The following is a 27,599-nucleotide window of genomic DNA, read 5'->3' on the forward strand; positions in this document are numbered from 1 at the left end:
TAAACACTGCATAAGAAAAGTACAAACATAACTAATGCAAATATAGCTAACACAAACATTATTAATACAAACATTGTTAATACATCATATTGTGCATTATTAAACCTTTATCGCCTTTGCCAATGGCAATTGACTTTAGATTTACTCAGTTTATTTCCTGAAAATTAAAAAATAACAAAAAAAGAAAAAAAAGAAAGAAAAAGAATCAGTTTATTTCCTGAAAATTTAAAAAAAAAAAGAAAAAGAAAAAGGAAGAGAATCAGTTTATTTCCTGAAAATTAAAAAAAAAAAAAAAGAAGAGAATTACACTGTTTGAATGATGGTTTCTCGTGGTATGATATGGTATGACTATTAAGAGGATTATGTTTGTTTTGATTGTTTCTTAAAGTATATGATATGATATAGTTTAATTTTATGATTTAGTAATTATGAAAATCCTGTAACCACTGAATTAGTGATATATAGTTTGTTTATTTTTTTTCAGTTATACTCTTACTTAATATTATATAATTTTATTTTATTTTTCATCTCATATTATTTAACTCCATCTTGTATCCTGATCCTTCAATTTATTTTTTTTTGAATTCTTTTTCAAAAAATTTCAATCTTTTTTCTTATCTCACCAACCTACCCCGACCTCGACCCCACCACCTTCCAAACCACTCAATTTTTACTTTTTATAAACTTCGTTTTTTAAAAAATTTCAGAACTTTTTCTTACCCAGTCATATCCCTCCTCACCACCTACCATCCCCTTCCCCCACCAATTTTTATTTTTATTTTTAAAAGGAGTAATACATAAACACGCTTTTTAATTTGACTTCAAATCAAATTTATGACCTCCAACTTTGGAGTGCACAAGTAAGACACTAAACTTATATAAGTTAAACAAATATCTGTGTTTATTGTTTTCTATTAAATATATACAAATGTTTTTAGAAAATATTTTTCTACTTGTGCAATGAAATGAACAAAAGAAAATAAGTAAGAAACAATTTGTTTTTCTCAAAAATGATTCTTTTGAATTCTATACCGAACACACCCGTGGCATACATAAAGGCGCATTCAAACTTTGTACATGTCGTTGGTGTCACGTCTCAAAACACCCAAAAAAAATATTAGTATAAAAAATAAATTTAATTACATTTATTTTGATCTACTCTTTTATTACTTTTGTTAGAAATTACATGAATTTAATAACTTAACATATTTACATACATAATTTGTGTCAAATTAGCACAATAACAACATATCCAATATATTCCCATATAGTGGGGTCCGGGGAGGTAATGTGTACGCAGACCATACCACTACCTCAGATGAAGTAGAGTGACTGTTTCTGATAGACCCCCGACTCAGAACGTATAATAGCATAACAAATACAAAATATAAAAGCACACAACAAAATGAGGTAATAAACTAACTACGGAGAAAGGACATGGGCTGACCACTTTGAAAAGAAATAGCCTACAATTTGAAAATGTGGACAATTGGAGCCAGTCGATCCAATTTATTTCCGTTTTTTTAGCCATTTGGCCCAATTGGACCCAATTGGACACATTCAGTCTCTATACTAAATTAATACACTTTTATACCATATTGATACACTTTTATACCACATTGATACACTTTTATACTATATTAAAGGTTGTATAGAATGTGTATAGAAATTATATAATTATTGTATAAATATGAATCTATATACAATGCATACAAAAATTGTATCATTATTGATGTATGGAAAAAATATGCTAATTAGTGTATGTGTAAATATACATCATACAATTAGTGTATGTATATTATGCATTGATTATATATTAATTATATATTTATTACACAGAAATAACTATACACTCAATATTTTTTAAAACAAGAGCAACAAAATGGAGCGGGAAAAAAAAAGTGAAAATAAGCAAGTGCAGTGATGTTCTTTTTTAAAAAAAGCAGCCATAATTTTTTTTAAAAGCAAAATAAAAATAAAAAAGTAAGATGAGCAAACAATAACTGAAGCAGCAAGGACTAAATGGCATTTCAAAGTCCTTGGTCATTCGGTTGGAAATAGTTTTCACCGAATGGCTGTTTACCGGGTTTTTAAATTTAGGTGTTAGTTTTGTGAAATTATTTTAACTTTGAATGTTCTTTTTGTCATTTCCCCATAAACTACCAGCTAATACAGGAACTATAAACACTCTATTCGAAATCACATTTGTGACAAATTAGTAGGAAGAAAAATATTTTATTAACAATTATTGATAAATTTAATATTTATAATAATTAAGAACATTTTAGTAAATTTACTAGTTACGATACAGTACCATACAGTCGAACCAAATAATAAAACTGTTATTAAACATCAATGAACGATATAGTCTATCCAAATATTATATTATACTATACTGTATAATACAATACAATATCATACCGTACCGTACATTATGAAACCATGTCAAACAGCATCCAATTACACTACTGATTTTCTCTGTGTATGTATGGTGTTTTCCGGCCAACGCCATCGGCCTCAATGTGTGCATCGTCAAGCAAAATAAACAGCCAGGGCAACGCTATCTTCCCTTTCCCAGCCAAGCATATGGCGCATTTCAGCAACTTCAACATCCTTGTGTAACAAAAATTTGAATAAAAAGAAGAATTTCTATCAGAATGACTTGCATTGAGTAACCAAGATTCTATGCTCATTCACGACATCTTACGTTTTTGTACATTATATGGCGTAGCAATTTGTACACTTGAATTGAATTGTACAAGAAAAAGAAAATCAGCAGTGTATTGTAACGAGAGAATTACAATATTGCGCCTCCATACTACTAATACTACCTATATATGTTTAGACTTCTGTATTTCTTGCAACTGCATAGGTTCTGGGGACTGAGCTTCTCCGCCTTTTAAGATAAAATCAACCAAGATCTCTTCATTCGGGACTGGCCAACTTGATTAGATAATTGCAAACCCCAAAAAGCTCTCTGAGAAGGACCAATATCAAATGACTCGCTTTTTCCATGATAAGCTGGAACATTTCACAAGAATACCCTCTTTAACGTCCTTGCAGCTACTCGAGAAGCTAGCTTTCCCGCTAAATCAGCAGGCAACAGAAGTAATTGTTGTTGCATATCTTGTGGAAGCTGCAAAATAAATGCATCCATGATCCATTAGTAAACATGTAAAACTAAAATAGGCTTTCGCATAAGTGCTTTTATTTTTTAGTTATAAAGAAGTGAGTCACATTCGGGTCTCGAAAACCCATCTATTAGCCATTTGGCAGGCATTACCCATTTGCTGTCAAAGGCAGTTAAACTGAAAAAGAGAGTGACCACTAAACGTAGCTTATATAGTACCGTGAGGACAAAGTTGAAAACAAAAGCCATCAAAATGGAATAATCACCGTTATAAAATCCTATTTACGCATATCTTTTCACTCAGAGCAATCATACACTCAAAAGGACTTGTACAGCCTAAGTAACTTGAGGGTAAACAACGTTTAGTGCAAAGGAAGTAAAAAGAGGCGCGCCGTGTGTGTAATTTTCTGATCATCAGGCATATTTATGCAGTTAGGCCCTCATGACATCTGATCTTTCACCTTTTATTCTTTCAAAAGGTAGTGAATCATTTTTTTCACTATAAACAACAACCAAAAGATTGGATTAGAATTCTCTCATTGTCATTGCTATCATACAGATGCAACCCAGTTGTAAAATTGTTTTTTATCATGTAAATGATAGATCTCTTGAGCTTTACCTCAGGTAGAACTGAAAGGAGGGGTAGAAATTCTTGGACAGCTTCAAATTGCCGAAGGGCTACAGGTGCTCCATTTAAGGACATCATCTGCTCGTTGGATGTGCCAACTCCATTAACCTTTTATAAAGAATAAGTTAGGAGTCCATGATTTACTAACTTATCAACTAATTGTGCAATAACAATAAACATAAATTTGGCACTGAATTAATGATAAAAAAAAAAAAGAGGTGTCCATAGTTAAACCAAGTATTATAGATGCAGAGTATTTAAAGATAGCATATCAGTTCAGTAGCAGGGATGTCATCCATTACCGGAATAATAACTAGCCTAAGAGCATGGAGACCAGAATTGGTAATATGTGAAGCGGAATTTTAAGCTGGAGATGGAAAGTTTCTTGAATTCCATCAATATTCTAGCACGCTTGATGAAATATGATTTCAGCAGCTAACTAAGAAGCAAAGAGTGTTCTCATAATAGTAAGCAATAAAAGTTTGAAGCATCTTCTTGATGCTTTCCTAATACGATTTGATTACTTCACCCCCAGGAAAACTAAGCAACACAAGCAATTGGTATTTAAGGGGCCACATAAATATTTGCAATGAAACTATGGTCTTTTGAAAGACATGTAAGATATCAGATATGTGATGAGAAGCTAACGGAAATAAGATAACTGGATTCTAATCATTAAAGTGATGCTTCCTCTGGTGTCTCCAAGATCCAATATCTTAGCTGTTCATGTATCTAAAAGTGTTTTCTTTTGAGATTTCATGCATGTTATGGGAGTATACTGTGGATAGTTTCTCTATAATATCAAAAGTGGTAAGCAGGATAAAAATATTAACGTGCATGCAAATCCGTATCAACACTTTCTACAGATATTTTTCCATAATGGAGTTTGGTAACACCATGGTGCTTTTATATGCATCCACTTCAATTAGCAAGATTCTCTTACCATGCGGGGGTTCTCGTTCTCCCTAAGTCCTGATATCAACAGTAATAGACGTTGCAAATTTCTCAGATTAGTGATATCTTCATCAGTCATTGAAGATGGCCGGGAGGGAGAAAACGGTAACCTGGTTGCAACTGCATTTGTTACTGAATCGAGAGTTGCAACACCAAGTGCATCCATACCCTGTAAATTGGGGTAAAGAGTAAATTCCAAATATAATCAGTGCGGTTGACTTTCTAAAAGATATTGGGCGTTGCTTTATCAGATGAATTTCCATCCAAAAATGACCAGCATGATAGAAAAAACTCTCTCCAACTTTCTGCTTTGTATTTATGTCTACTACTACTCCCAGAACTATATTTTTTGGAAAAGAATAAAGATGAGAATGCCCAATTGTCAATAATATCTGAATTAGAAACACCAACCAGCTATTACTGCTAATGAAGCAAACCTGTTAGTCTTGATTATAATCCAATTAAATCGAAAAAATTTGACTGACATTATGAAACTGCAACTTCCTAACGAGTTAAGCAATTATAGTACCCATCATCTGTTTAAATTTAGCCAAAAGAAGGTGTTAGCATTCCTAAGAAGTTTGCTTGCATTTTTGTAATATTAAAACCTGAGACCATACCTTAGCAAATTCCTCAAGTAGAATTTCTCTGACAAAGGCACCCTGACGATAAACAAATGAATTAATAAGTAGTATGTGTATTTTTTCTCTCTTTCCTTCCTTTGTTCCCTGGTGTATTCCAGTCTCTGGCCTGTTTAATAGTGTAATATTTTCCAAGATAGAATACCTTATCATCCAGTGTAAAAGAAAGAATTTGCTTGATAACGACCTTCGTATCAGTCCCACCATTTTGATTCTCTATCAGGCTTCTTTCTGTCTTGGCACGGAGAGACTGTTATGAAGAGAGATTCAGGATCTACGCTTGTACATCAGAAACAAAACGCTAATATGGTGATACATGAAATACTAAAATTTTTCCAATTTTCTTATATATAAATATCAAGAAAACAAAACTTCAGCAGCAGCTTCCAACTTTCATTCGATATCTGTCAGGCATATGTTTACAAAATGTAAAAGCGATATGTACAAACATATCAAAAGGTTTACCTCTGATAAGAGCGACTCTAGCCGATCAATCCTGAACTGGCCATCCTATAATCAAATTACAGACTTAGAGTTTATCACGAGTACATAAACAGTAGGACTTGCAATTATCAAATTTTTTTTAATGTAAATAGCATTGGCAATGGGTAAAACTTCTATATACTGTCTCAGGCTTCAAGTTTGGTATTTCTCTACCTAACAGTTAATAAATTAGTCTTTAATTTTCTTTTGAGAAGAAAGCCCCTTCAAAGTAATCATAATTAGTTGGAAGCAAGTTTGTACCAAGTACTATGCTTAATGCTTAACAAAGACGACACGACAAAGAAAAAGAAGAGCAAACAAAGTCATTGCCGGCATAGGTGCAATTCGCACATGATGGAACTTGGCTTGCACATTATTTCGAACATTTAAAACAATCCCTTGTTCTTGTAACATCCTGAAGGAGGAGAAATAATTCCTTTTTTTGAATCAAGCACAAGTGTGGCATACTTGAAGATTCGAATCCAATTAAACCTTTTGAACTCATGAATACGACTTGTAAAGATTTTTAACCTTTTCCTCCTCTAAGAAAATTAATTGTTAGTGGTTTGGTTGTGGCACCAAAAATCAGAATGAAGGTCAGAAATATGAACGAGAACGAGGTCTGTCAAGTTGCTTCAGCAAGGGGAAAACTGATGCTAAAAAAGAGAATGAGAAACCTCATTTGCGTATACCTTATAAAGAAGTGCTCTTAAAGAGGCTTTCAGTTTTGGTGAGCTGTCAGTTAGTACTTTTCTAGCGATCCATGGGTATGTACTGCCCAGAACTTTGTAATCTGGGTTGATGCCAATAGCAATGCCCTCCAACACAGCAAGGCTAAATGTTTCAGAATACCAGCGAATAACATCAGCCACCAACAAAATAATCAAGAAAATACAAAACAAACTATCCCTAATGATTCTTTTTGTTGAGAAACTTTTCATGCAAAATTACCTTCGGATGACAAGAGAGAAATAAGAAGGTATTTGAAATTTAAATTTGTACCTGTGATCAAAGAATTTCGCAAAACTTATCAGAAAAATACTACTACTAATAATAATAATTAGAAAAAGAAATCAAAGAGTGTTGCAAAGAATAAATGATCAGTCTAGCATTTAGTGCCATCATAAGGAAAACCATACAATCTGCTAAAGCATTATCTAGACTATAAAGAACCTTTCTGAACATAATCATCAATGATTTCAACATAAATGCCAACATTTCCCAGGTTTAACGTGCAAAATGCACACAACTCCCCATGATAATTTGGTTTTCAGAGATAATTGAAGGCCATCACCACTTCATCTCATCACAGCGAAGACCAAAACCTTTAGTACTATACTACTTATGTGGAAAGTTGATATATAGTTTGAAGAGGAAGACTATTTCTGTGTCTTCAAACTCTTTGTGTACCCATACATAAAATCAAGAAGAGAATGACACCACAAAAATTCTAGATGAACATCAGACTCCGACAAAAATTAGACAATCTGATTCTGCAATTGGTGGGATTATGCATAACATAAGCAAAAGAAAGCAAAGTCCCCAGTTGAATGACCTCCTAGGCAGTGGACCAAGCATTACTTCACAAAGTAACTCCTTTAAACGGTGGTGTCCCTGCCTGCTTGTGTGCACTCAATTAACCCACCGTGTAGCTGCTAAGTCCCACCAGTTTAACTCTACCTACAACATAGGCAAATGAGAAGAATTCACTAATTTTGCCTCTGCTGAGATTTCCTAAGGTTATCACTCCAATTTTCCAAACAGATAGCCCAACCCTTGGCAGCATTTTAAGAAAAAGAATTTTGTTTCTTTGTCAATGTACTTTATTCATCACATCATAAAGTACCTACCCAAGATATCACTTTTTCTGTGGATGATTACTGAAAGCAGTGGTCATACTTCATCTACCAAGAAGAATGTCAGCATATGTTGTTAAAGCTTTGCATGCTTCAATAACTAAAAGGGCCATTAGAGATAACTACAGTGGTTTCTTAATGCGGATATATGCATTAGCAATGGCATAACGACAATTTTGCAACCATATTCTATTATTTTTTTTGAACTTGGTAATTTGTATTATATCACACAGTACATGGGTTATACTGAAACCTTACATACAAGTGTACTCCTAAATCCACTGCTTATATCTAAATTGAGTCTAGAACATCAATTCTATATCAAATTCTATTATGATATAACTTGAGAAAATGAAACCTTTATGATACAGTCTTCACACATTTAATGTAAGGAGGGGTAGTATAAGCATCAAATGGAATTCATACGCTAATTTTGTTTATCATTATTCACTAGTTCCTGTTCTTTCTTTATATGTTCAAGCAAAGTCTATTCTCTCTTCAGATTTTGGTGTTAGAAGCACAAGTATTAGTATCTCAGTTATCTATCAGATCAGGGTTAACAAATAAGATAATGTTCGATGAATTAGACTAGTGCCTTAAAAAAGACGCATCTTTTATTTAGAGAAGTCCCCTGCTCGGAGATTATCCTCATACCGAACTCCATGATAAATCTTCTCTACCAACTTAGACGATAGACATAATTTAAGCATAAGTGAAATAAGACCAAACTACATCACATAATAGAAGGTTAACGCAGGAAATAAAATATATATTCAATTTCAATCGAAAGAAGAAATCATGAAAAGCTCTTACATGGTAAATCCCAAATCTCCAAGAAGATCCCCGAAGCTTATATTGCGGACTCCTTTGGCAACAGCATCCCGAAAAACACCTGAATTTCATATCAGTAAATAAGAATCCAACAATTAGGCCACTTTCTAGGTCGAGAGTTTAACTGTATAGCTGATAAATGCCAATAGTATAAAGGATAGAACCTGTTAGAGCTTCTGTAACTGCAGCTTTGTCACTTGTAGGTGGAATAAGCCTGTCAAATAAGATATGTATCAACACTAAGCAATTTTCTTATATTAAGCAGTGACCTCTCATTGAGTAGTGGAGATGCTAATAATACCCAAGAGTGACAAAATCCTTGGCCAGTGCACTGTAATCACGATTCACTAGATGGAGACACGCTTCAATGAAACCATCACGATATTCTTGTTTGAATTCACCCATCATACCGAAATCTGGGATTAAGAGAAGTTCAAGTAAAATGAATTGATGATTGGTAGCTAAAGGTAAGGTACTCAACTGGGATAAAGTACTTATTTCTACAAGACTAACTGTTAAAAAGATGGACCTTAGGTTTAAACTCAACCCAAAGCTAGCCCAACTGTTAAGGCATTTCCAAGACTATATAAGGAGATACAACCAATACACTTGATCAATGTGGAATTCTTACCCTCCTCGCCCCTCCGACTGGACATTTGGAGTCTGGAGTATTATAACTTGGGTAGCTCAACATTGGATAGCCCAACATCACCAATTGCATTAGCTCTAATACTATGTTAAGAAAATAACCTTGGGCTTAACTCAAGCCCAAAATCTAGCTTAAGTTATGAGGATTATCAAACACGATATTATAAGGAGACTAAATACCATGAACTTAATCTATGTGAGATTCTAAAAATAATGAATAGAATTACAAGGAACATGAGGAATAACCAAGAGCAACCCAGAGAAATTTGTTATCTAGCATCACTAACAACCAGTTTCATGATACACTTCATAAGATATTCAACAAGCTACTTTGAGTTTCCCGAAAGATAGCTACCACGAGGTCCCAGCAGCATTTTCATTTTGTGAGCTACTAAACAGTATCTAAAACCCGCATTTGTGGATAGTTAATGCCTTAATGGTAATAAACAAAGTATATATTTCAACCTTCTCCTTAAAAAAAGGCAACAATGCTAGAGTGAGGGGGGAAAGGAAAAATTAGAAAACACAAAAGATTATCATCATATATTTGAAAGTAGCAAGTACATAAGTAACCAGCATATATTCGAGAAATAGCACGTAAAAAAGGTTACCAAGATGATATATTTATTTTCTAGCCCACATCCTACATGCATAAGACTAGAAGCCAAAATCAATGAAGTACCTAAGTAAGCTAGCTTCCCATCATATGTACGAAGAAGGTTTCCGGGATGTGGATCTGCATGATAGAATCCATACTCTAGAAGTTGATTGAATGAGCAATAAACCCCTACCTGTGAACATTAATTTCACTTTAAAGTATGGTTCAAAGTGGAAAAACAAACATTGAGGAAAATGAGTTTAATGGCTTACCTCAACCAAATAAAGATCCTTGACCCCAGCCAGCTTTTGCCCCTAGCCAAGAAAAAGGTGTAGTAACATGAGCAAGATGTCTAAGCTTCATAACCTAAGGAGACAACATACACTAGTTTATAAGATATTCCACCTTGTCGGAACTAAAAAGAAGGTTCTTGAAACTCTCCACGTTAATACATAAGTCAGTGAACCCAATGAGAACACGTTACTGCTAGGAGCTACTGTATTCAAATCTGAAATATCTCAATATAACAAAACCAATAATGACATAGAGGAAATTCTTCAAGGAAAAGACAAGACTCTCAAACACTCTATCCAAGTCAACATTCGTGTAATATAAACCTCTTTGGATTTAAGTGTAACTCTTTAATCTTGCCCTGTTGCTTGTCTAACCCCAGACAGTAGGTAATGTGCATCATCAGTGAATATGTTAACCTAGATAAACTCTCAATCAAGTAACATCTTTTATTTCCTCAGGGAATGAATCTCAAGGACTACCAGAAAGCCAACAGGAATCACAAATACCGATGTTTCAATCAGAGGAGCAAGGACAAGAAAGATACAAATATTCTCAAAATTATTGCTCTTCAGTAAGAAAATATCCAAAATCATTTTTATTTTAATTCAGCATTTGAAGTAATCCTGTCTTTGTAGACTTAGACATCTTCGTGGAAGAATATTAGCTGAAGATAAGAGGGACGTCCAACATAACTAGTCACAGACTGTAATTATCACTTGACCGAAGCTTTTAGCTCCTGATATGGCGTTTTTACCTCTAGCCATTGCATAGTGAGCACTTTCCGGGTTGTCCGTTCCAAATGCATTTCAGGAACCACAACATCCTGTATTGCACCATACAATTGCCTGTTCATGTAATTATGAAATATTCAGATCATATGTGAATATAATATTGTTTTTCCTATTATCTTAGTCGATGCATGAATGTGCAATCACAAATTAAAGCGTAGCATACACTCTAATACTAATGATGTTAGATGACGCATGCTTAATCAACCCAGCTGGAAACTACAAAATTTTTGCAACCATTGGAATGATGAGAATGCTACAAACTATGATAATCAACTAAAATGACATGGTGCATGAAAACTTTCTATTGACAGTCATTTGATAGTTGCTGAGCACTTACCATATTGCCATATCCAATAAGTGGTCATTCATGATGGACCTGATCCTAAATAATTGTGCAGGTTAATCTCTTCCTGATGTAGTGGTATGGTCTGCGTACACTCTACCCTCCCCAGACCCCACTAGGTGGGAATACACTGGGTATGTTGTTGTTGTTGTTGTATATGTTCTTTTCATTATATTTCATCATGCTTTCAAATCTTTTACTGGATTTTCCTTTCTCTCATTTTTATAATATATTGGTTCACTATTTTGACATCTTCTTACTACATCCTAAAGTAGCTTACCCTTGCATTTACATGACGAAGGGGGTGCATTTACCTCTAGTCTCGATGCATCAGAAGACCAAACAAAGGAAAATCAGTACACGATTTATCGATGGAGTTTTTTAAGTACTCTCTCTCTCTCTCTCTCACTCCATTTTCCAAAGCTTTCCAAGTTTGCAATTGTTTAGTGTCTCATAAAGAACAGTGGAAGAAATACTTCTCTTCCTACCTGCTGTTTAATTATCTCAGTTAACTCAAAAAAGAAACTTTTCCTTTTGGCTTTTTCCCTCAACTTGCAGAAGGATAAGGGTCAAAACAATAATCCATAATAATGAATAAGATGCATAAACAAAATGCTTGTCCGTCCTACTGTTGCAAGAAAGGTTTCTAGGTTCGTCACATTAATTTAAGAGAAAAGACTTGAAATTGAAAATTGTTAGACTAGTATTACAGTAGAAGGATCATAACTACAAAGCTTTGATGAGAATGTAAGTGATTGCAATAGCTCATCCAGTACAGAATGCTACAAGCTACCCCAGTTTCATATAAAAGGATAAAGATTTAACACATTCAGGATATGCATTCGCATGATAAAAATTAGTTGAGTTTCATTAAGTTCAAAACCCCAATGAAAAATTCTGTAACAGACCTTGGTGCAAATCAATTATCTTGTTGTTAACCAAAAAAACAGTGGGATTAATCTCTGGTCGGTAAGGTTTTTAAAAGTGCAAACTCACTCACCACGTTCTAAACGAGACTGGATTAAAGGTATGTAAGTTTCAGATATATTATACAGGATGCAGTCAGACAGGTCAATTATTTTTACCGAAATTTGATTCCATTCCGTGCTTCTCGTTTGTAGTCCATCTCCTGCATTCAATTTGATTACCTGTATTCAATATAAAGCACTAAGAATATTCCTCATTATTAAAAGTAGTTATTGTTAATTTTGATTTTTGTATATCTATCCATTTATGCACATACGAAGATGTTCGGTTAAAATGAAAGATTAAGACTTAACAGTATGAAACTGCAGTGGCGGAGCCAAGATTTTCATTGAGGGGGTTCAAAAATGCACACACAAACTAGCCGAAGGGGGTTCAACATCTACTATATATACATAAAAATTAATTTTAACCAGGTATAAATTACACTATTTATACATGGTACCAGTCAAAGATTTTCTGGTTTATTATAATAGAAGGATCAGAAATATTCATGTAAAAAGGGTAGTTGAATGTTGACATGTTATTCTAAGCTCACTTCAAGTGGATGCTTTCCTTGTCATCCCCATTATTCTTCAGTGCAGCATGACCTTACAAAAATTGGATTACAGACTACTAAATCAACCCATCAACCAAATAACACCCCAATCCTAAATTAGCTGGGGTCAGCTACATGAATCCCCTCTCTCTACACACACGCTCGCGCGCGCACACATATATATATATTGCTATCTGTGTCCGTTTCATTCCGATAATTAATGATTACCTTTCAGGAAAAATTAGGGCTCTCTAAATCTCACATTATAACTCTTTTAATCACAACTAATTTGTTAGAATAAGAGTAGAAATAGGAATAGTATATACAAAATCCTACTTGAAAAAGGATAATACTATAGTGTCTATAAATAGGGGATCGATGTAATTATGTAAACACACAATTCAATAATATTTTCTCTTATATTTTCTCACATGGTATCAGAGCGTTGGTGAGAAACTTCAGAAAAGAAAACTCAGTCACCGTGCGTCAATTCCGGTGACTGATTTGCGTCATTTTATTTTGTGGGTTGTGTGAAAAATACAACACCACCAAGAGGATCGAAAAGCTCAGGCGACAAAAAACTCGACCCAAACCACCGGAAAATTACCCCACGCGCCTTCCGAAAATCCGGCGAGTTACATCACGCGCCGGCGCGTGAGTCTTCTCCGATAGAATTTTTTGAGTGGTTCCTTTTTTGTTGGGTCGCGGTTCTTTTCCGATCCGGCCAGTTACTTTATTTTCAGATTCCGGCAATTTTTTGAAGATTCCGACCGCCGGATTTAGGGTTCCGGCGGTTTCAGATAATTTTTTTTTTCCTGACAGTTTTTTTCAGAGATTTAGATTCTGTTTCTTGGTGCTTTCAAGTTAAAATTCCCAAGATGTCTTTTAGGTATGATGTTTTTGGCCCCAAAACTACCAATATCGGAAGTTCAAGTCCTATGATCACTTTCGAACCATTAATGGAAAGTTCAAATTATTTAACCTGGGCTTCCTCAGTTGAGTTGTGGTGCAAAGGTCAAGGTGTCCAAGATCATTTAACGAACAACGCTAGTGTGGTAGATGAAAAGGGAAAGTCTAGTGCGGAAGATGCGAAAACTAAAGAGCAATGGGAGAAAGTTGACGCTCAATTATGTAGTCTCTTATGGCGATCTATTGATTCCAAGTTGATGCCCTTGTTTCGTCCATTCTAGACGTGGTATTTAGTTTGGGAAAAGGCCTGTGCTTTATACACTAATGACATCTCGTTTTTATGATTTAATAGCTCGAATGACCAACTTGAAGAAACAGGAATCCGATATGTCTACTTACTTGGGACAAGTACAAGCAGTCATGGAAGAATTTGATACATTGATACCCGTCACTGCGAATGTAGAAAAACAACAAGAGCACAGACAGATGTGTTTAGTTCTTACATTTGCTGGACTTTCTACTGACTATGATACTGTACGTGATCAGATTTTAGCTAGTCCTACGGTTCCTACAATTGATGAGTTATTCTCTCGTTTGCTTCGTCTTGCCGCGCCTCCCAGTCACAAAGTAGTTTCATCACCCACTGTTGACTCTTCTATTCTTGCATCTCAAACCATAGAAAACGAACATATCAGCCTATGGAAAATCGGCGAGGAGGTCGTTCTGGAAAATCTCGATCGAAGTGTAGTTATTGTCATAAAGTAGGACACACTCAGGATATATGTCATAGTTTGCATGGTCCACCACCCAATTATGATCCTACTGCTGTAAGGAATATAATGAGTTTCTTCGGAATCGAGCAAGAAAGCAAACATCTCCACAGCCTAATCGACCATCCAATAACGCTCATATTGCCCAAACAGAATATGATGAGTTCCTTCAGTATAGAGCAAGTAAGCAGGCATCTCCAAAAGTAGCCTCAGCTGCCCAGCCTGATGCTTTTGTTGCTGGTAATCCTTTTGTTTGTGTTTCACAGTCTAGTACTCTTGGATCACGGGTTGTGGACTCGGGTGCTTCTGATCATATTTCTGGTGACAAATCACTTTAGTCTGATATTGTTTATTCACAATTTCTTCCTGCTATTACTTTAGCCAATGGAATCCGAACAAAACCAAAAGGAATTGGACAGGCCAAACCCCTATCTTCTGTCACTCTAGACTCTGTTCTTTATGTCCCTAGTTGTCCTTTTAATCTTGCATCTGTTAGTCGTTTGACACGTGCCCTTAATTGTAGTATAACTTTTTTTTATGACTCTTTCCTAATGCAGGACCGCAGTACGGGACAGACGATTGACGCAGGACATGAATCACAAGGCCTTTACCATCTTACCTCTTCAAATTCCTTCACAGCATGCTCCATTACAGACCCTCCAGACCTAATTCACATACGTTTGGGACATCCGAGTCTATCCAAGCTACAAAAGATGGTGTCTAGTTTGTCTAGTTTATCCACATTAGATCGTGAGTCATGTCAACTTAGGAAACACACCCGTGCTACTTTCCCACTTAGTATTGAAAGTCATTCAGAGTCTATTTTCTCATTAGTACATTCTGACGTTTGAGGTCCTAGTAGAGTCAGTTCACCTTTAGGTTTTCGTTATTTTGTTAGTTTCATTGATGATTTTTCAAGATGTACTTGGGTTTTCTTAACGAAAGATCGTTTTGAGATATTTTCTATATTCAAAAGTTTTTGTGCTGAAATACAAACTCAATTTGGTATTTCTATTCGTACTTTTCGTAGTGATAATGCCTTAGAATACTTATCCTCTCAGTTTCAGGAGTTTATGACTCATTAAGGAATTATTCACCAGACATCTTGTCCGTATACCCCTCAGCAGAATGGTATAGCAAAAAGAAAAAATAGGCATCTTCTTGAGACTGCTCGCGCTCTTCTCATTGAATCCCATGTTCCGCTGCAATTTTGGGGCGATGCAGTCCACACATCTTATTATCTAATTAATAGAATGTCATCATCTTCCATTCAGAATAAGGTTCCCCATTCTATATTGTTTTTGGAAAAGGGTCAGAAATACCCTTCAACTATTAAAATTGGCTCAAGAATACCCTTTGTTTATCTATTGGGCCAAAAATACCCCTCCATCCACCTTTATGGATCAAATATACCCTAACAATTAACAGAATTTTTTTAAACCATAATTAGAAATTCTATTAAACACGTGGAAACTTTTTATAGATTGTAAATTAAATTAATTAAAATACTAAATTAAATTCAGATTTTTTTCATCTGAAACTTCAAACTAATGTGTCTAGTTTTGTCTATTTCCTTTCAGTGAGACGCTGCTTATATACTTTTTGCCGCAAGTTCTGAACTTCCCACTGTCACTACCTCAGGTTCTCTCCCTTTCTCTCTCTCTATGCAATTCATCTTGCAAAATATAGGATTTTTTAAAATTAATTTTGAATCTCTACATACTCTCAACTCCCTTGAATTCCTTTCAGCTCGCTGGTATTATACCTTGTCCAAGGCATCGGCTCCCTAAGTAAGCTGTCTAATTGAATCAGCTCATGTTTGGAATTCATGTTCGTATCTAGACTAACTAATCTTGTGTATCCTTTCAGGTTTGATACTCAGACCGGCTCATTAACCGGAACAAATGATGGGATGCTAGTGAACTTTTTCTCAAGGCAATTGGGCGGAATGTCGGAACAATCTCTTTGTGTCGCGCTACTAGCCTTTCAGGTAAATAACGTTTCTCTGTCTCTCATCTAAACTGCCAGGGGCATTCAATTGCTTCCTCGTCTAATTTGCAGTCAGTGTCTGTTACCTCAAACGACTATCCTTAAATCACAAAGACATTGATATATTTCTAGCTAGTCAACGTAGTTATGACCTAAGTTGCTCGGACTCTTTAAAAATGTTGACGCACCCGTGTCAGATCCTTCAAAAATGCACTATCCGACATGCACCCGATGACATTTTTGAAGAATATGAGCAATATAGGTTATGACAACAATATCACTGATCGTGGCATTCTCAATCGTTGAGCTCATGAACTACGTTTATTTACCTCTCTTTTTCAACTTCTTGTTCATGTGCATAACTATGTATGTACACGTTCTTGTCTGGATAGATTGTCAAGAGTAGTAAATGTTTGTGTTACAGGCTATTTGCTGCGGCTTCTGTTTTCTGCTGAGATGAGTACTTACGGGTTGATACAAATGACGCTACAATTCAAGGAGAGCTATTTCAAATTGAACGAATTCCATCGGAACATTAACTTAACCCTGCATGAAAAGGTCTTTATTTTATGGAGAAACAATGATACAGTACCATCTACTTTGAAGAAAGTGACAGCCATACATTCATGTATGATAGTTCAAATGAACCAATGATGTTTGTAACCTATACTGATTTCCTAGGAGAATTTTGTTAGAAACTGCGTTGGCACGGGTTGTACTTCAGTTTTCTTTGTGAGATTTTGATGTTGTTAGACACCTTTGTCTTGGTAATTTAGTCTGTAATGATCTTTGCATACGTTGATTATCTTGAATGCTTCTTGCTCGTAAATCCCCAGACCTGACTTGTGGGACTATACTGGATATGTTGTTGCTTCTTGCTCGTAAACCTGCAGGCCTCATTTGTGGGACTATATTGGATATGTTGTTCTTGCTCATAAACATCTCATGTATGTCCTGTTTATGCAAGTTTCGATATCATTGTAACTATCGAGTCACTTTACTTCTCCTTAAAAGAGCATATATACAACATAAAGCATACAACGAAAAAGAAAAGATAATGGTTTTACCAACAATATTTCGGAGATGCTGTTTCGTTTACAGCAACAAACCAAAGTGCAATCCTACAAGTGGAGCCTGGAAAAGGTAAAGCGTATGCAGACCTTACCTCTGACTTGTGCAGGTAGAGAGGCTGGTCCTGAAAGACCCTCGACTCAAGTGACATGTGGAGAATCAACACAGAGCATTCAACAAATAATAATAACAACAGCGAAATAATGCAGTAACTGAAGAGGAAGTACAAGTAAAAGACTTAACACTAGTACTCCCAGGCTCCTACCAAGCCTAGACCTGCCGAAAAGCGCGTCAAATTTCTGAACAGCTTACAATACACTAGAATGGAAGCTTCTCAGAATGTTCTTAAATTTCTCAATCTTGTTGGATCACTCAATACAATAGTTATCTGAGAAATGCACTGAATCTGCAATTGCTTATAATGAAGAACAGGATTACACCATAACATGAACCTTCATCAAAGCTTCTACAGATAACTTTGAACTACCTTAAAGGACCACTGTTATAGTGACGCATCGTATCAAAGTTTAGCTGGTATGCACAAAATTAGAACGAAACAACTCAAGATGTTCCATTTGTCAAGGAATTGTGTGAAATTGACGTTCTAAACTCAACTCATGGATTGGCAAACAACCGAACCCTTGGGACCTTCCTGAGCAGTAAAGGATGTCACAGTTTCATTGTTTGACGAAGGCTTTACATATTATAGAATGAGCAAAATGGTCTCGTGCTTCAATTTTCTACACATAAATCAACATAGTCAACTCTTCTTGATGATCTCAAAAAATGACACGAGTCGTATAAACTTAGCAAGGTGAAAATCTAGTCGATATCCATTTTTTCTTCCTTTTCAACTTTTTTGCTTGACCATATCTTGATTGTTCGATCATAAGACACAGTGGTGATGACCCTCAATTCCAAAAGAAGGGTGAAGAAAGCAGGATAGAGAGTGAAAAAAAAAAGAAATAGAAAAAACAGAACGGCAAGATAAACAAAGCAAACTAGATAACAAATAGTACTAAAATGGAAAGATAAGATAATTGTGAATACGAGGTCAGACAAATGACTAAATGCTAAACATATAGATCAAAACAACAACGGACATAGACAAAAAGAACATAAACAACGTCTCACTGAAAGGAATTAGACAAAATTAGACACATTAGTTTGAAGTTTCAGATGAAAAAAATATGAATTTAATTTAGTATTTTAATTAATTTAATTTACAACCAATAAAAAATTGTCACGTGTTTAATAGAATTTCTAATTATGGTTTTAAAAAATTCTGTTAATTGTGAGGGTATATTTGATTCACAAAGGTGGGTGGAGGGGTATTTTTGGCCCAATAGATAAACGAAGGACATTCTTGAGCCAATTTCAATAGTTGAAGGGTATTTCTGACCCTTTTCCGTATTATTTTCACAGACACATCTCTATTCTATCCCCCTCGAGTCTTTGGGAGCACATGTTTTGTTCATAACTTAGCCCCTAAAAAAGATAAATTAGCCCCTCGTGCTCTCAAGTGTGTCTTCCTTGGTTACTCTCAAGTTCAAAAAGGGTATCGTTGTTATTCACCAGATCTTTGTCGCTACTTTATGTCCGCCGATGTCACTTTTTTTTAATCTCGACCGTACTATATATATTTTGATCATCCTGATATCTCTGAGATCTTACTCGTATCTCCAGTCTTACCCGCACCATCCTTGGTTTTACCCATATCTCTAGACTTACCCGAACCAACCTTTAAGGAATCAACGGTTACCTCTACATCTCTTACTACAGTGCCACCACTTCTGACTTGTCATCGTCGTCCGCGTCCACCATTAGTCCCAGATGATTCATGTCATGCGTCGGATGCTGCTCCTACTGCGGACTTGCCTTCTCCTAGTCAATCAGTTGCACTTCAAAAAGGTATGCGTTCCACTCGTAATGCTAACCCACACTATACTTTCTTGAGTTATCATCGTTTATCATCACCCCATTATTGTCGTTCGTCATTGGCCTCTTTATCATTTGAATATTAAGAATGTTTTCTGCATGGTGATCTTGAGGAAGAAGTCTATATGGAGCAACCACCCGATTTTGTTGCTCAAGGAGAGTCTAGTAGCCTTGTATGTCGATTGCGCAGGTCACTCTATGGTCTGAAACAGTCTCCTCGAGCTTGGTTTGAAAAATTCAGCACAGTAATTCAGCAGTTTGGCATGATTCGTAGTGAAGCTGATCACTCAGTGTTTTATCGACGTTCTCATCCAAATTTGTGTATTTATTAGGTGGTTTATGTTGATGATATCGTTATCACCGGCAATGATGAAGATGGTATCTTTAAATTGAAGCAACATCTCTTTCACCATTTTCAGACCAAAGACCTCGGCAGACTGAAATATTTTCTAGGTATTGAGGTTGCTCAGTCCAACTCAGATATTGTTATTTCTCAACGCAAGTATGCCTTAGACATTCTTGAGGAGACAGGAATGATGGGATTAGACCCATTGACACTCCTATAGATCCAAATGTCAAACTTCTACCACGACAGAGGGAGCCACTCAGTGATCCTGAAAGGTATAGGCGGTTGGTTGGAAAGTTGAATTATCTCACCGTGACTAGACCTGACATATCCTTTCCTGTAAGTGTTGTAAGCCAGTTTATGACCTCCCCTGTGATAGTCATTAGGATGCAGTTGTTCGTATTCTGCGATATATAAAGTCAACTTCAGGTAAAGGACTACTCTTTGAGGATCGAGTTCACGAGCATATCATTGGATACACAGATGCTGATTGGGCAGGATCACCCTCTGATAGACGTTCTACCTCCGGATATTGTGTTTAAGTAGGAGCTAATTTAGTGTCTTGGAAGAGTAAGAAACAGAGTGTGGTTGCTCGATCTAGTGCAGAAGCAGAATATCGAGCAATGGTTGTAGCAACTTGTGAGCTAGTTTGGATCAAACAGTTGCTGAGAGAATTAAAATTTGGAGAAATCGATAAGATGGAACTTGTGTGCGATAATCAAGCAACCCTTCATATCGTATCAAATCCAGTGTTTCATGAAAGGACTAAACACATAGAGATTGATTATCACTTTGTCAGAGAAAAGATACTCTCAGGAGATATTGTTACAAAATTTGTGAAGTCAAGTGATCAACTTGCAGATATCTTCACCAAGTCCCTCACCGGTCCTCGTATTAATTACATTTGTAACAAGCTAGGTACGTATGATTTGTATGCACCAGCTTGAGGGGGAGTGTTAGAATATAAGTAGAAATAGGAATAGTATATACAAAATCATACTTGGAAAAGGATTGTACTATAGTGTCTATAAATAGGGTCTCGATGTAATTATGTAAACACATAATCCAATAATATTTTCTCTTATATTTTCTCACTTGATATTGTCAATATGGATAGCTTATTTCTGGTTTGCTCTTTTCTTAGCTAAATTTGCATTAACATCGAGATATTTTATATTATTCAAGAATCAAGATAACTATCCTCCATGAAAATAGGTCTAACTTCTCCCCCATCTTCAATATGCATAAAGTCATACTTAGGGACCTGTGCAATCTGTACGTCTATGCAAAACATGGAAAAACCATCACAAGCTATCTTTTCATATTATTTTCTATGTGCTACTTGCATCTTTATCACAAGGGATTCTCCAATCTTATAAGGATGCACGACCAATCAATCTCGCTTCATCTTCATTCTTTTATGTAAGCCAAACTTGCAGATCAAATACTCTATACATTCTTAACCTAAAAACCTTAGACTCGTGCTTATCCATGGTTCTAACTTCTAAATTTTGTCTGTCTTTGTTGCTACTGTCATCATCAATTAACACATTTGTATCATCTACATATATTATGTATCATGCAACCTCATCCTTCATACTACTAGTTAACTCATCCACGACTAAGATAAACAAGTACAAAATCAAGGAAATCCTTGTGAGTTGTGACAGAACATCTTGCATCTCTACATAATTTATGTAATTATGAATAACTTTATTCTCAAAAAGATTTTTCTTTGACACTATCATATATTTCCTCTTTATTAAATGAACGGACAAAGCTCGTATATACCCCCGAACTATTGAAAATGGCATGTAAATACCCTCCCTTATACTTTTGGGTTATTTGTACTCTTTCCATCTAACTTTGGTTACGTTATGCCCCCGAACTATTGAAAATGGTACGTATATATCCTTCAATTAGATGGTGCGGCACGTGTCCTCATCCTAAAGAAATTAACCCATTTCCCCTTAGCAATTTATCCTTGGCCTGCCGGCAAAATGTTCTATGGCCGGAGTTGGAAGTAAGTTACGCCCACGTTTCCTCATCCTAAAGAAATGTATTGTGACCGCATTGGTTTTGGCTCGCCAAAAAATAGGTGTGGGCAAAACTCACTACCAACTCCGGCCACATAACATTTTGCCGACTGGCCAGGAGAGAAATTGTTAAGGAAAAATGGGTTAATTCCTTTAGAATGAGGACACGTGGCCCCCACCGTCTAACTGAAGGTATAAACGTACCATTTTCAATAGTTCGGGGTTATATACGTACCAAAAGTTAAACGAAAAGGGTACAAATAACTCAAAAGTATAACGGAGGATATTTACATATCATTTCACTAGTTCGGGGGTATATATGACCTTTTTCCGATAAATGAATATCAATGTAGAGATCATACTTTTTCTCCCCATAAATTCCCATTCATGTTTTCACAAGAAATATAGTCTCCCTAAAATTTCTATTATGTATAATAGACAGAAACTGCTCTTTGTCAAAATGTTAAGCTTACGCTCCATTAATTTTTTCTCTAAGCCACAATAATTTGAACAATTTGTCATGGGGATAATAAAGGAAAAAAGAATTCCTCTTGCATGACAAATATATGAACATAAAAAGCAGAAAGTTTTGATCGGTTGAACAAATTTTAAATCTAGGACTCACAAAGTAACACTAAATGTTGAAACTCCAAGATAGGAACTGACGTAGAAGACATCAAAATAAATAGCTGACAATAATCAACAATCAATCAACTAAGCCTTAATCTCGAGATAAAACTAGACCAATTAGTTCACACCAGAAACAATTTCATTCACGCCAAAGGGCTTCGTCCAATGGGATTGACAACTTTGATGTCAATTATCATCTAGTTAGAGAGCAAGTATGTGGACAGCCACAAACATTTTTACTAGCAAGACTAAGATATAAATGCATACCCGAAAAAGACTTGAGGCCCACTCATCAACAACTGCCTGTATATCGAGAAAAAAATGTGCTCAGGACTAATAATTGCAAAGGATACATCTTTTTCATGTTGGAAATAGATGCTTGTGCATACTAAAATTGCAGAGCAGCCTAAATCATTTATGTGTTTTATATCTCATCTCATTTTTCCTCACTCAGCAAGGAATTTACTTGTATTATAGTACCTGAACGTCAGTATTAAGTTTTCCTGCCTTCTTTATTAAGCCTGCGAGATAACGTAATATCAATACGTCCAAGGAGATTGCACTTTGAACTCCAGGTCTCTGCACCTTTACAGCAACAACTTCCCCGGTAGAACGAAGCCTAGCTTGATAGACCTTAAAAATGGAACTCAAATTCAGTTTCTTTCACCTTTGGCTTATACTAAGAATGAATATGAATTCAACTTATTTTAATCTAAGAAACAGAAGTCCACTGCTTCACAGACCTGTCCAAGAGATGCTGCTGCGACAGGCTCAGGTGAGATCTCAGAGAACACCACATCTATTGGCATGCCAAGCTCCTGTTCTATCATTTCAAAAGCTACTTCAGACGAAAAAGGTGTAATCCGATCTTGCAACAAAGATAGCTCATCCAAATACGATGGTGGTACCAAATCCTAGAAGAAATATAAGTATGATCAGCATCACTAAATATAGTGAAATATGGGATGCTATTAAAATGAGTGTGCATTTCAAAAAATTAATCCATGCATAGACTATTAGCAGTTACTGCCCCACTATTTCAGAAGAAGTATAAATTATGTGCATAAAATGAATCAGTCCATGAGCATGAAAATTTTGGATACATACTCAGTACTCTAGTTCATGTGATTTCAAGGTGCATCAAAGCTAAATTCAATCAAGGAAAAGGGGCTTATTTTTCCTGAGGCTGATTCATCCTATTCAAATTAAGCTATGCTAATGGAAGAAGAAAAGTTTTCAGATGAGATGGACCCCCAAGCGATGAACGAGAAACCCCCAATTGCTTAGGGCCGCACCCCATATGCCTCCTCTGCTAATGCCACCGGGTGATGATGGCTATTCAAAGGGGGTTATAGTAGTTGCAAAGCTAGGAGAGTGAACAAATGAAAATTTTGGAAACCCTTTAATTTTTAATCAGTTTCAGTTTGCAGGCACATTAATTGTAATGCTCTTTGATTTTTTCTTTCTCTTTACATGGTTCCAAAAGATGCTTCCAAGATGCTTTGAATTTTAAACCAACACACATATCCAGTCAAAAAGGAACTAAATAAAAAATCAATCTCTAATTCAGCATGCTACCTACAATAATGCCAACACTTTCTCATTTTGTGAGTCCTTGTGTGAGATTCACACATTTCAAACTTGATTAATATTCACTAAAGAGAGGCCAGTCAGAGAAAATAAATCTAAAGCATGACTGCAAAAGCTCCTCCTATTGTGTATAATTTTTTCTTTTGAAACCTGTAACATGTATTGTGTCCTACATAATACAATACCAGAGACCTCAACAAGATCAATAAGTCCGATGGTAAATGGAATTTCCTCAGGTTTCCCCAATGTTCACTGGATGTTGGGTGGAAGTGAATCCACAAAATTGGAGAAAAACTAAATAGCTTAAAGAAGCTTTACTTACTGGTCGTGATGAGATAGCCTGGGCAATTTTAACATATGCCTGCAAAAGATATTTTAGAATTCATCACCATGGCAAAGGGATAATATTGTAAGAGTATTCAACAAAGAATGCACAAGAAATATATCCAAAAGAAAAAATGGTAAGAATAAGAACTATAGTCGCAAGCTGGCCCAAACATCGCGGCTATCAAAAAAACAGTAGATGAAAAAGAGAAAGAAACTAGACGAAGTATTGCAGGAAACGAAACTTGCACAACAGTCAGAATATAGTATTATGTTGCTGTAAAAGATAAGGAATAGCAAGGTCTTGAGACAGGAAAAGGACGAGTCTGAATCATTCTTTTTCAGATAAATTACGAATAGAATTGGCAGCCAATTGCACCTTTGTGCTCCAAATAATTCTAGAGTGAAAATGTTTAGTACAGACCTATCAATTACTAATACAAGTCCTCTGAAGACTAGAGTAAATCACAAAGTATAAATGGCATCAAACCAGAGTAAATCAGAAAAGTATAAATGGAATTTTTCACTAACTGAAAAGAAAGATATGTTTTGTGATGGGGAAGAAGGAAGTAAAGTTTTAGATATAATAATTTATTTATAATAAAAGAGAAAAGTCATCCCAAAATAGAGCATTCTTCAGATAAAATATATGCATGACTTGCCACATCCAAACCATCAATAAGACCAGTTATCTTTCCTTCTAAGAAAAAACCCAATCTATCCAATATAATTCATAGACAAAAATTGTCTATCAAATATTCTCATTCAGATTGATTTTCATTTTAGCACATTCCAACATGGCATTTTCTCTCATCCATTGCTAAAATGTGATTTTGATGTGTGCTTGTATTTCAAAATGAAAAAAGATTAAAAGCAAGATATTGGAGAAGCATCCGCACGTGGATGAAAAATTTACAATTTAAGATTAGATAAAATCTGATCTGGCTGATACCTAAGAACTTACAAGTCACACAAAGTAGGATATTGACTCATTCCTCCCAAGTAAGAAAGGAGGGACCAATTGGCAAAAAAAAAAAATGGAACTCCTTTTGCAATTGTCTATTCAACAATCTTCCCACCCTGTCATTCGGTAGAAATTGTTTACAATCCCTTCAAGTGGGCCTGACTACGAAGAAACCAAACCACCACCCCGAACCTACCCTTCGAAAAAAAGAAGGATAAAGTAACTAGCTAGCTAAAGTAGTAGTATATAAAATATCATAAGGTATCACAGAGAGAGCATGAATTCTGTCAAGCACATCAATCTTTCAGAGAGCAAGGTTCCATTACGTCTATCGAAGAGCTTAGCCATTAACATTTCAACACAATGGCTTGAACTTTGTGCAGAGCTGGTAGGAAAGTAGGGATTGATATCATGGGAGCCTCAGCCTGACAGGACAAAATGTCTGGTAACCAACATGTTATAACAAGGCAGTGCCATTGAAGATGCAGCATGTGGCTACTGAGCTGATTCATATTGCTAAATTCAGTTTGCACTATGCTACAAGTTCCTCTTGATGCCTTTGATCAGTTCTTATAAGAAAGTTACATTTATATGGAGTCAGTTATCCTGGAAGCTTGTAATGTAGGACTAGGAATTTAATTTCAGCTACTGCCACTTGGGTCAGTTACAAAGTTTCATTAAGTAGCATATGTTCACCGGACCTTAAGTTCACATGCATAGGCTAGCTGCTAGCATATGTAGGTTCCTATTGGAAAGGACATGGTCCACGGGATTAAAGTTTCAATGATTATTTATTGGAATCACAAGCCTCTAGTGCCCCAAAGTCTAATGCCTGCTGTCGGTTTGAAATTTGAATAGTTTGTTAGAAATAAGGTTACTGCACTACTATCCACACCAAAACTCGGAACTTATCATATTGAGCATACTATTCTTAGAAATTGCTATTGGTAAGAAGTTTTAGCTGACAGTTGGAACTAATGCAAAACAAAAGTATGGCCAATGAAATGCATCTAGTAGCAGAAAATGTTAAGATAGGAGGAGAAAAGAAGGCTTCAGGCATTTGAACACTTCTTGAAGAGAGTGAATATAATTGCCTAACTATGAGAATAAATAATAATGTTGTTCCTGGGATGTGAGTGAATATAATTGACTAACTATGGGAATAAATAATTAATGTTGTTCCTGGAATGCAACAAACTTATTATCATTCATCTGAATTAACTAATTTGAAAGTGGAGGATCATTCTTTGAAGGTCATAAACATTTAATATGGTATCAACAACTTGTAAAATTTCAGAACCAAGTTGCATCCTTTTGCCAATTAACTGTTCAAAAATTTCACCAAAAGAAATTTAATCCGAGTAAGGAGTCTTTATTTTTTCAGTACTACAAGCCCCAAGTCAATTTCAAGCCTATCTATGATACACAACACTGATTTCCAATTATAGTATGTGATGGGAAGTACCTTTAGTCGGAAATAGATAGAAAAACACTTGTAGATGCATCTTTACTCTTCCATTTTACGTCCGATTCTCCGTATCCAGTACACTCACTAATTAATTTGTTAGTCAGTCTCTTCACTTAATAGTCTGGCTTCTTACTAGTAGTAACAGCGAACACTTACTTATTGCTACTTCCATATTAAAAGCTATATAAAACCAAATATATAGAACTAATTGCGAGAATTATTCCAGTAACATCTGCAAGTTCAGTTAATAAGGCATACCGGACCAAGCTGTAATAGTATCTTCCTCAATTCTGCAGCTCTAATCTACAAGCAACCAAAACAAAGCTAAATTAATTCAAGTATACATAACAAAAATGCACTATTTAAAAAAAATGTACAGAAACAATACTAACTTTGAACATTTCATCGGCGCGTTCGTTAACAGTATCCATGTACCTAACAGCGAACCACTTGCCAAGAGTAGAACCGATTTGAACAAGCCTACGAAATACAATCAACGGTTTCTTCTGATAAAACGCTGCAATTTTCGCGATATTGTACTCCGTTAAAGAATCCTCTTCAGCCGGATTCAGCTCGAAAACGTAGCCGGAATACTTCGTGAAATCATCCTCGTCGCGCGCAACTGCCGCAACCGGCAGCGCTAAGCGACGGGAGCTGGAGTTATTAAGCTTGCTCCAACTGAATGGACGGCGGAAGGAGCCGTCGGAAAATGAAGTGCCGGCGAATAACGGCAGCGGTTGTGGCGGGACGGCAAGCATTTTGTGGCGGAGTGAATTGTATTTGGCGTGTGTGTGTTAGTACAGTTACGTAAGGCTGGAAGTTGTAGTGTTGTACTTGTAATCCAT

At 35.8% G+C, this 27,599-nt stretch overlaps 1 protein-coding gene across 1 annotated transcript; it reads right to left on the reverse strand.

Annotated features, from left to right (window-relative positions):
• Window positions 1-2,667: 2,667 nt before the first annotated feature.
• Window positions 2,668-27,599, reverse strand: LOC107856093 (uncharacterized aarF domain-containing protein kinase At1g71810, chloroplastic). The gene is made up of 21 exons (XM_016701085.2): window positions 27,147-27,599; window positions 27,013-27,057; window positions 24,321-24,359; window positions 23,152-23,322; window positions 22,889-23,041; window positions 22,676-22,711; window positions 12,283-12,326; window positions 10,818-10,908; window positions 10,042-10,083; window positions 9,854-9,962; window positions 8,825-8,939; window positions 8,688-8,737; window positions 8,506-8,584; window positions 6,788-6,838; window positions 6,529-6,670; window positions 5,819-5,863; window positions 5,499-5,603; window positions 5,333-5,374; window positions 4,702-4,881; window positions 3,750-3,866; window positions 2,668-3,136 (listed from the first exon to the last, which is right to left on the reverse strand). Exons 1-21 carry the CDS (start codon window positions 27,510-27,512, stop codon window positions 3,032-3,034), a joined length of 2,127 nt encoding a protein of 708 aa, XP_016556571.1. The 5' UTR covers window positions 27,513-27,599; the 3' UTR covers window positions 2,668-3,031.

This window comes from Capsicum annuum, chromosome 4 (genome assembly GCF_002878395.1).
Source record: "Capsicum annuum cultivar UCD-10X-F1 chromosome 4, UCD10Xv1.1, whole genome shotgun sequence".
Lineage (NCBI taxonomy): Eukaryota > Viridiplantae > Streptophyta > Magnoliopsida > Solanales > Solanaceae > Capsicum > Capsicum annuum.

What these genes read in the sequence shown, in the direction of transcription:
- LOC107856093 (XM_016701085.2), bottom strand. Translation starts at nt 27,512, where the DNA reads ATGCTTGCCGTCCCGCCACAACCGCTGCCGTTATTCGCCGGCACTTCA. An exon ending in TCACTATGCAATGGCTAGAG is followed by an intron (nt 10,084 to 10,817) that starts GTAAAAACGCCA and finishes TTTCTTGGCTAG; the next exon opens with GGGCAAAAGCTGGCTGGGGT. An exon ending in AAGGATTTTGTCACTCTTGG is followed by an intron (nt 8,738 to 8,824) that starts GTATTATTAGCA and finishes CTTATTTGACAG; the next exon opens with GCTTATTCCACCTACAAGTG.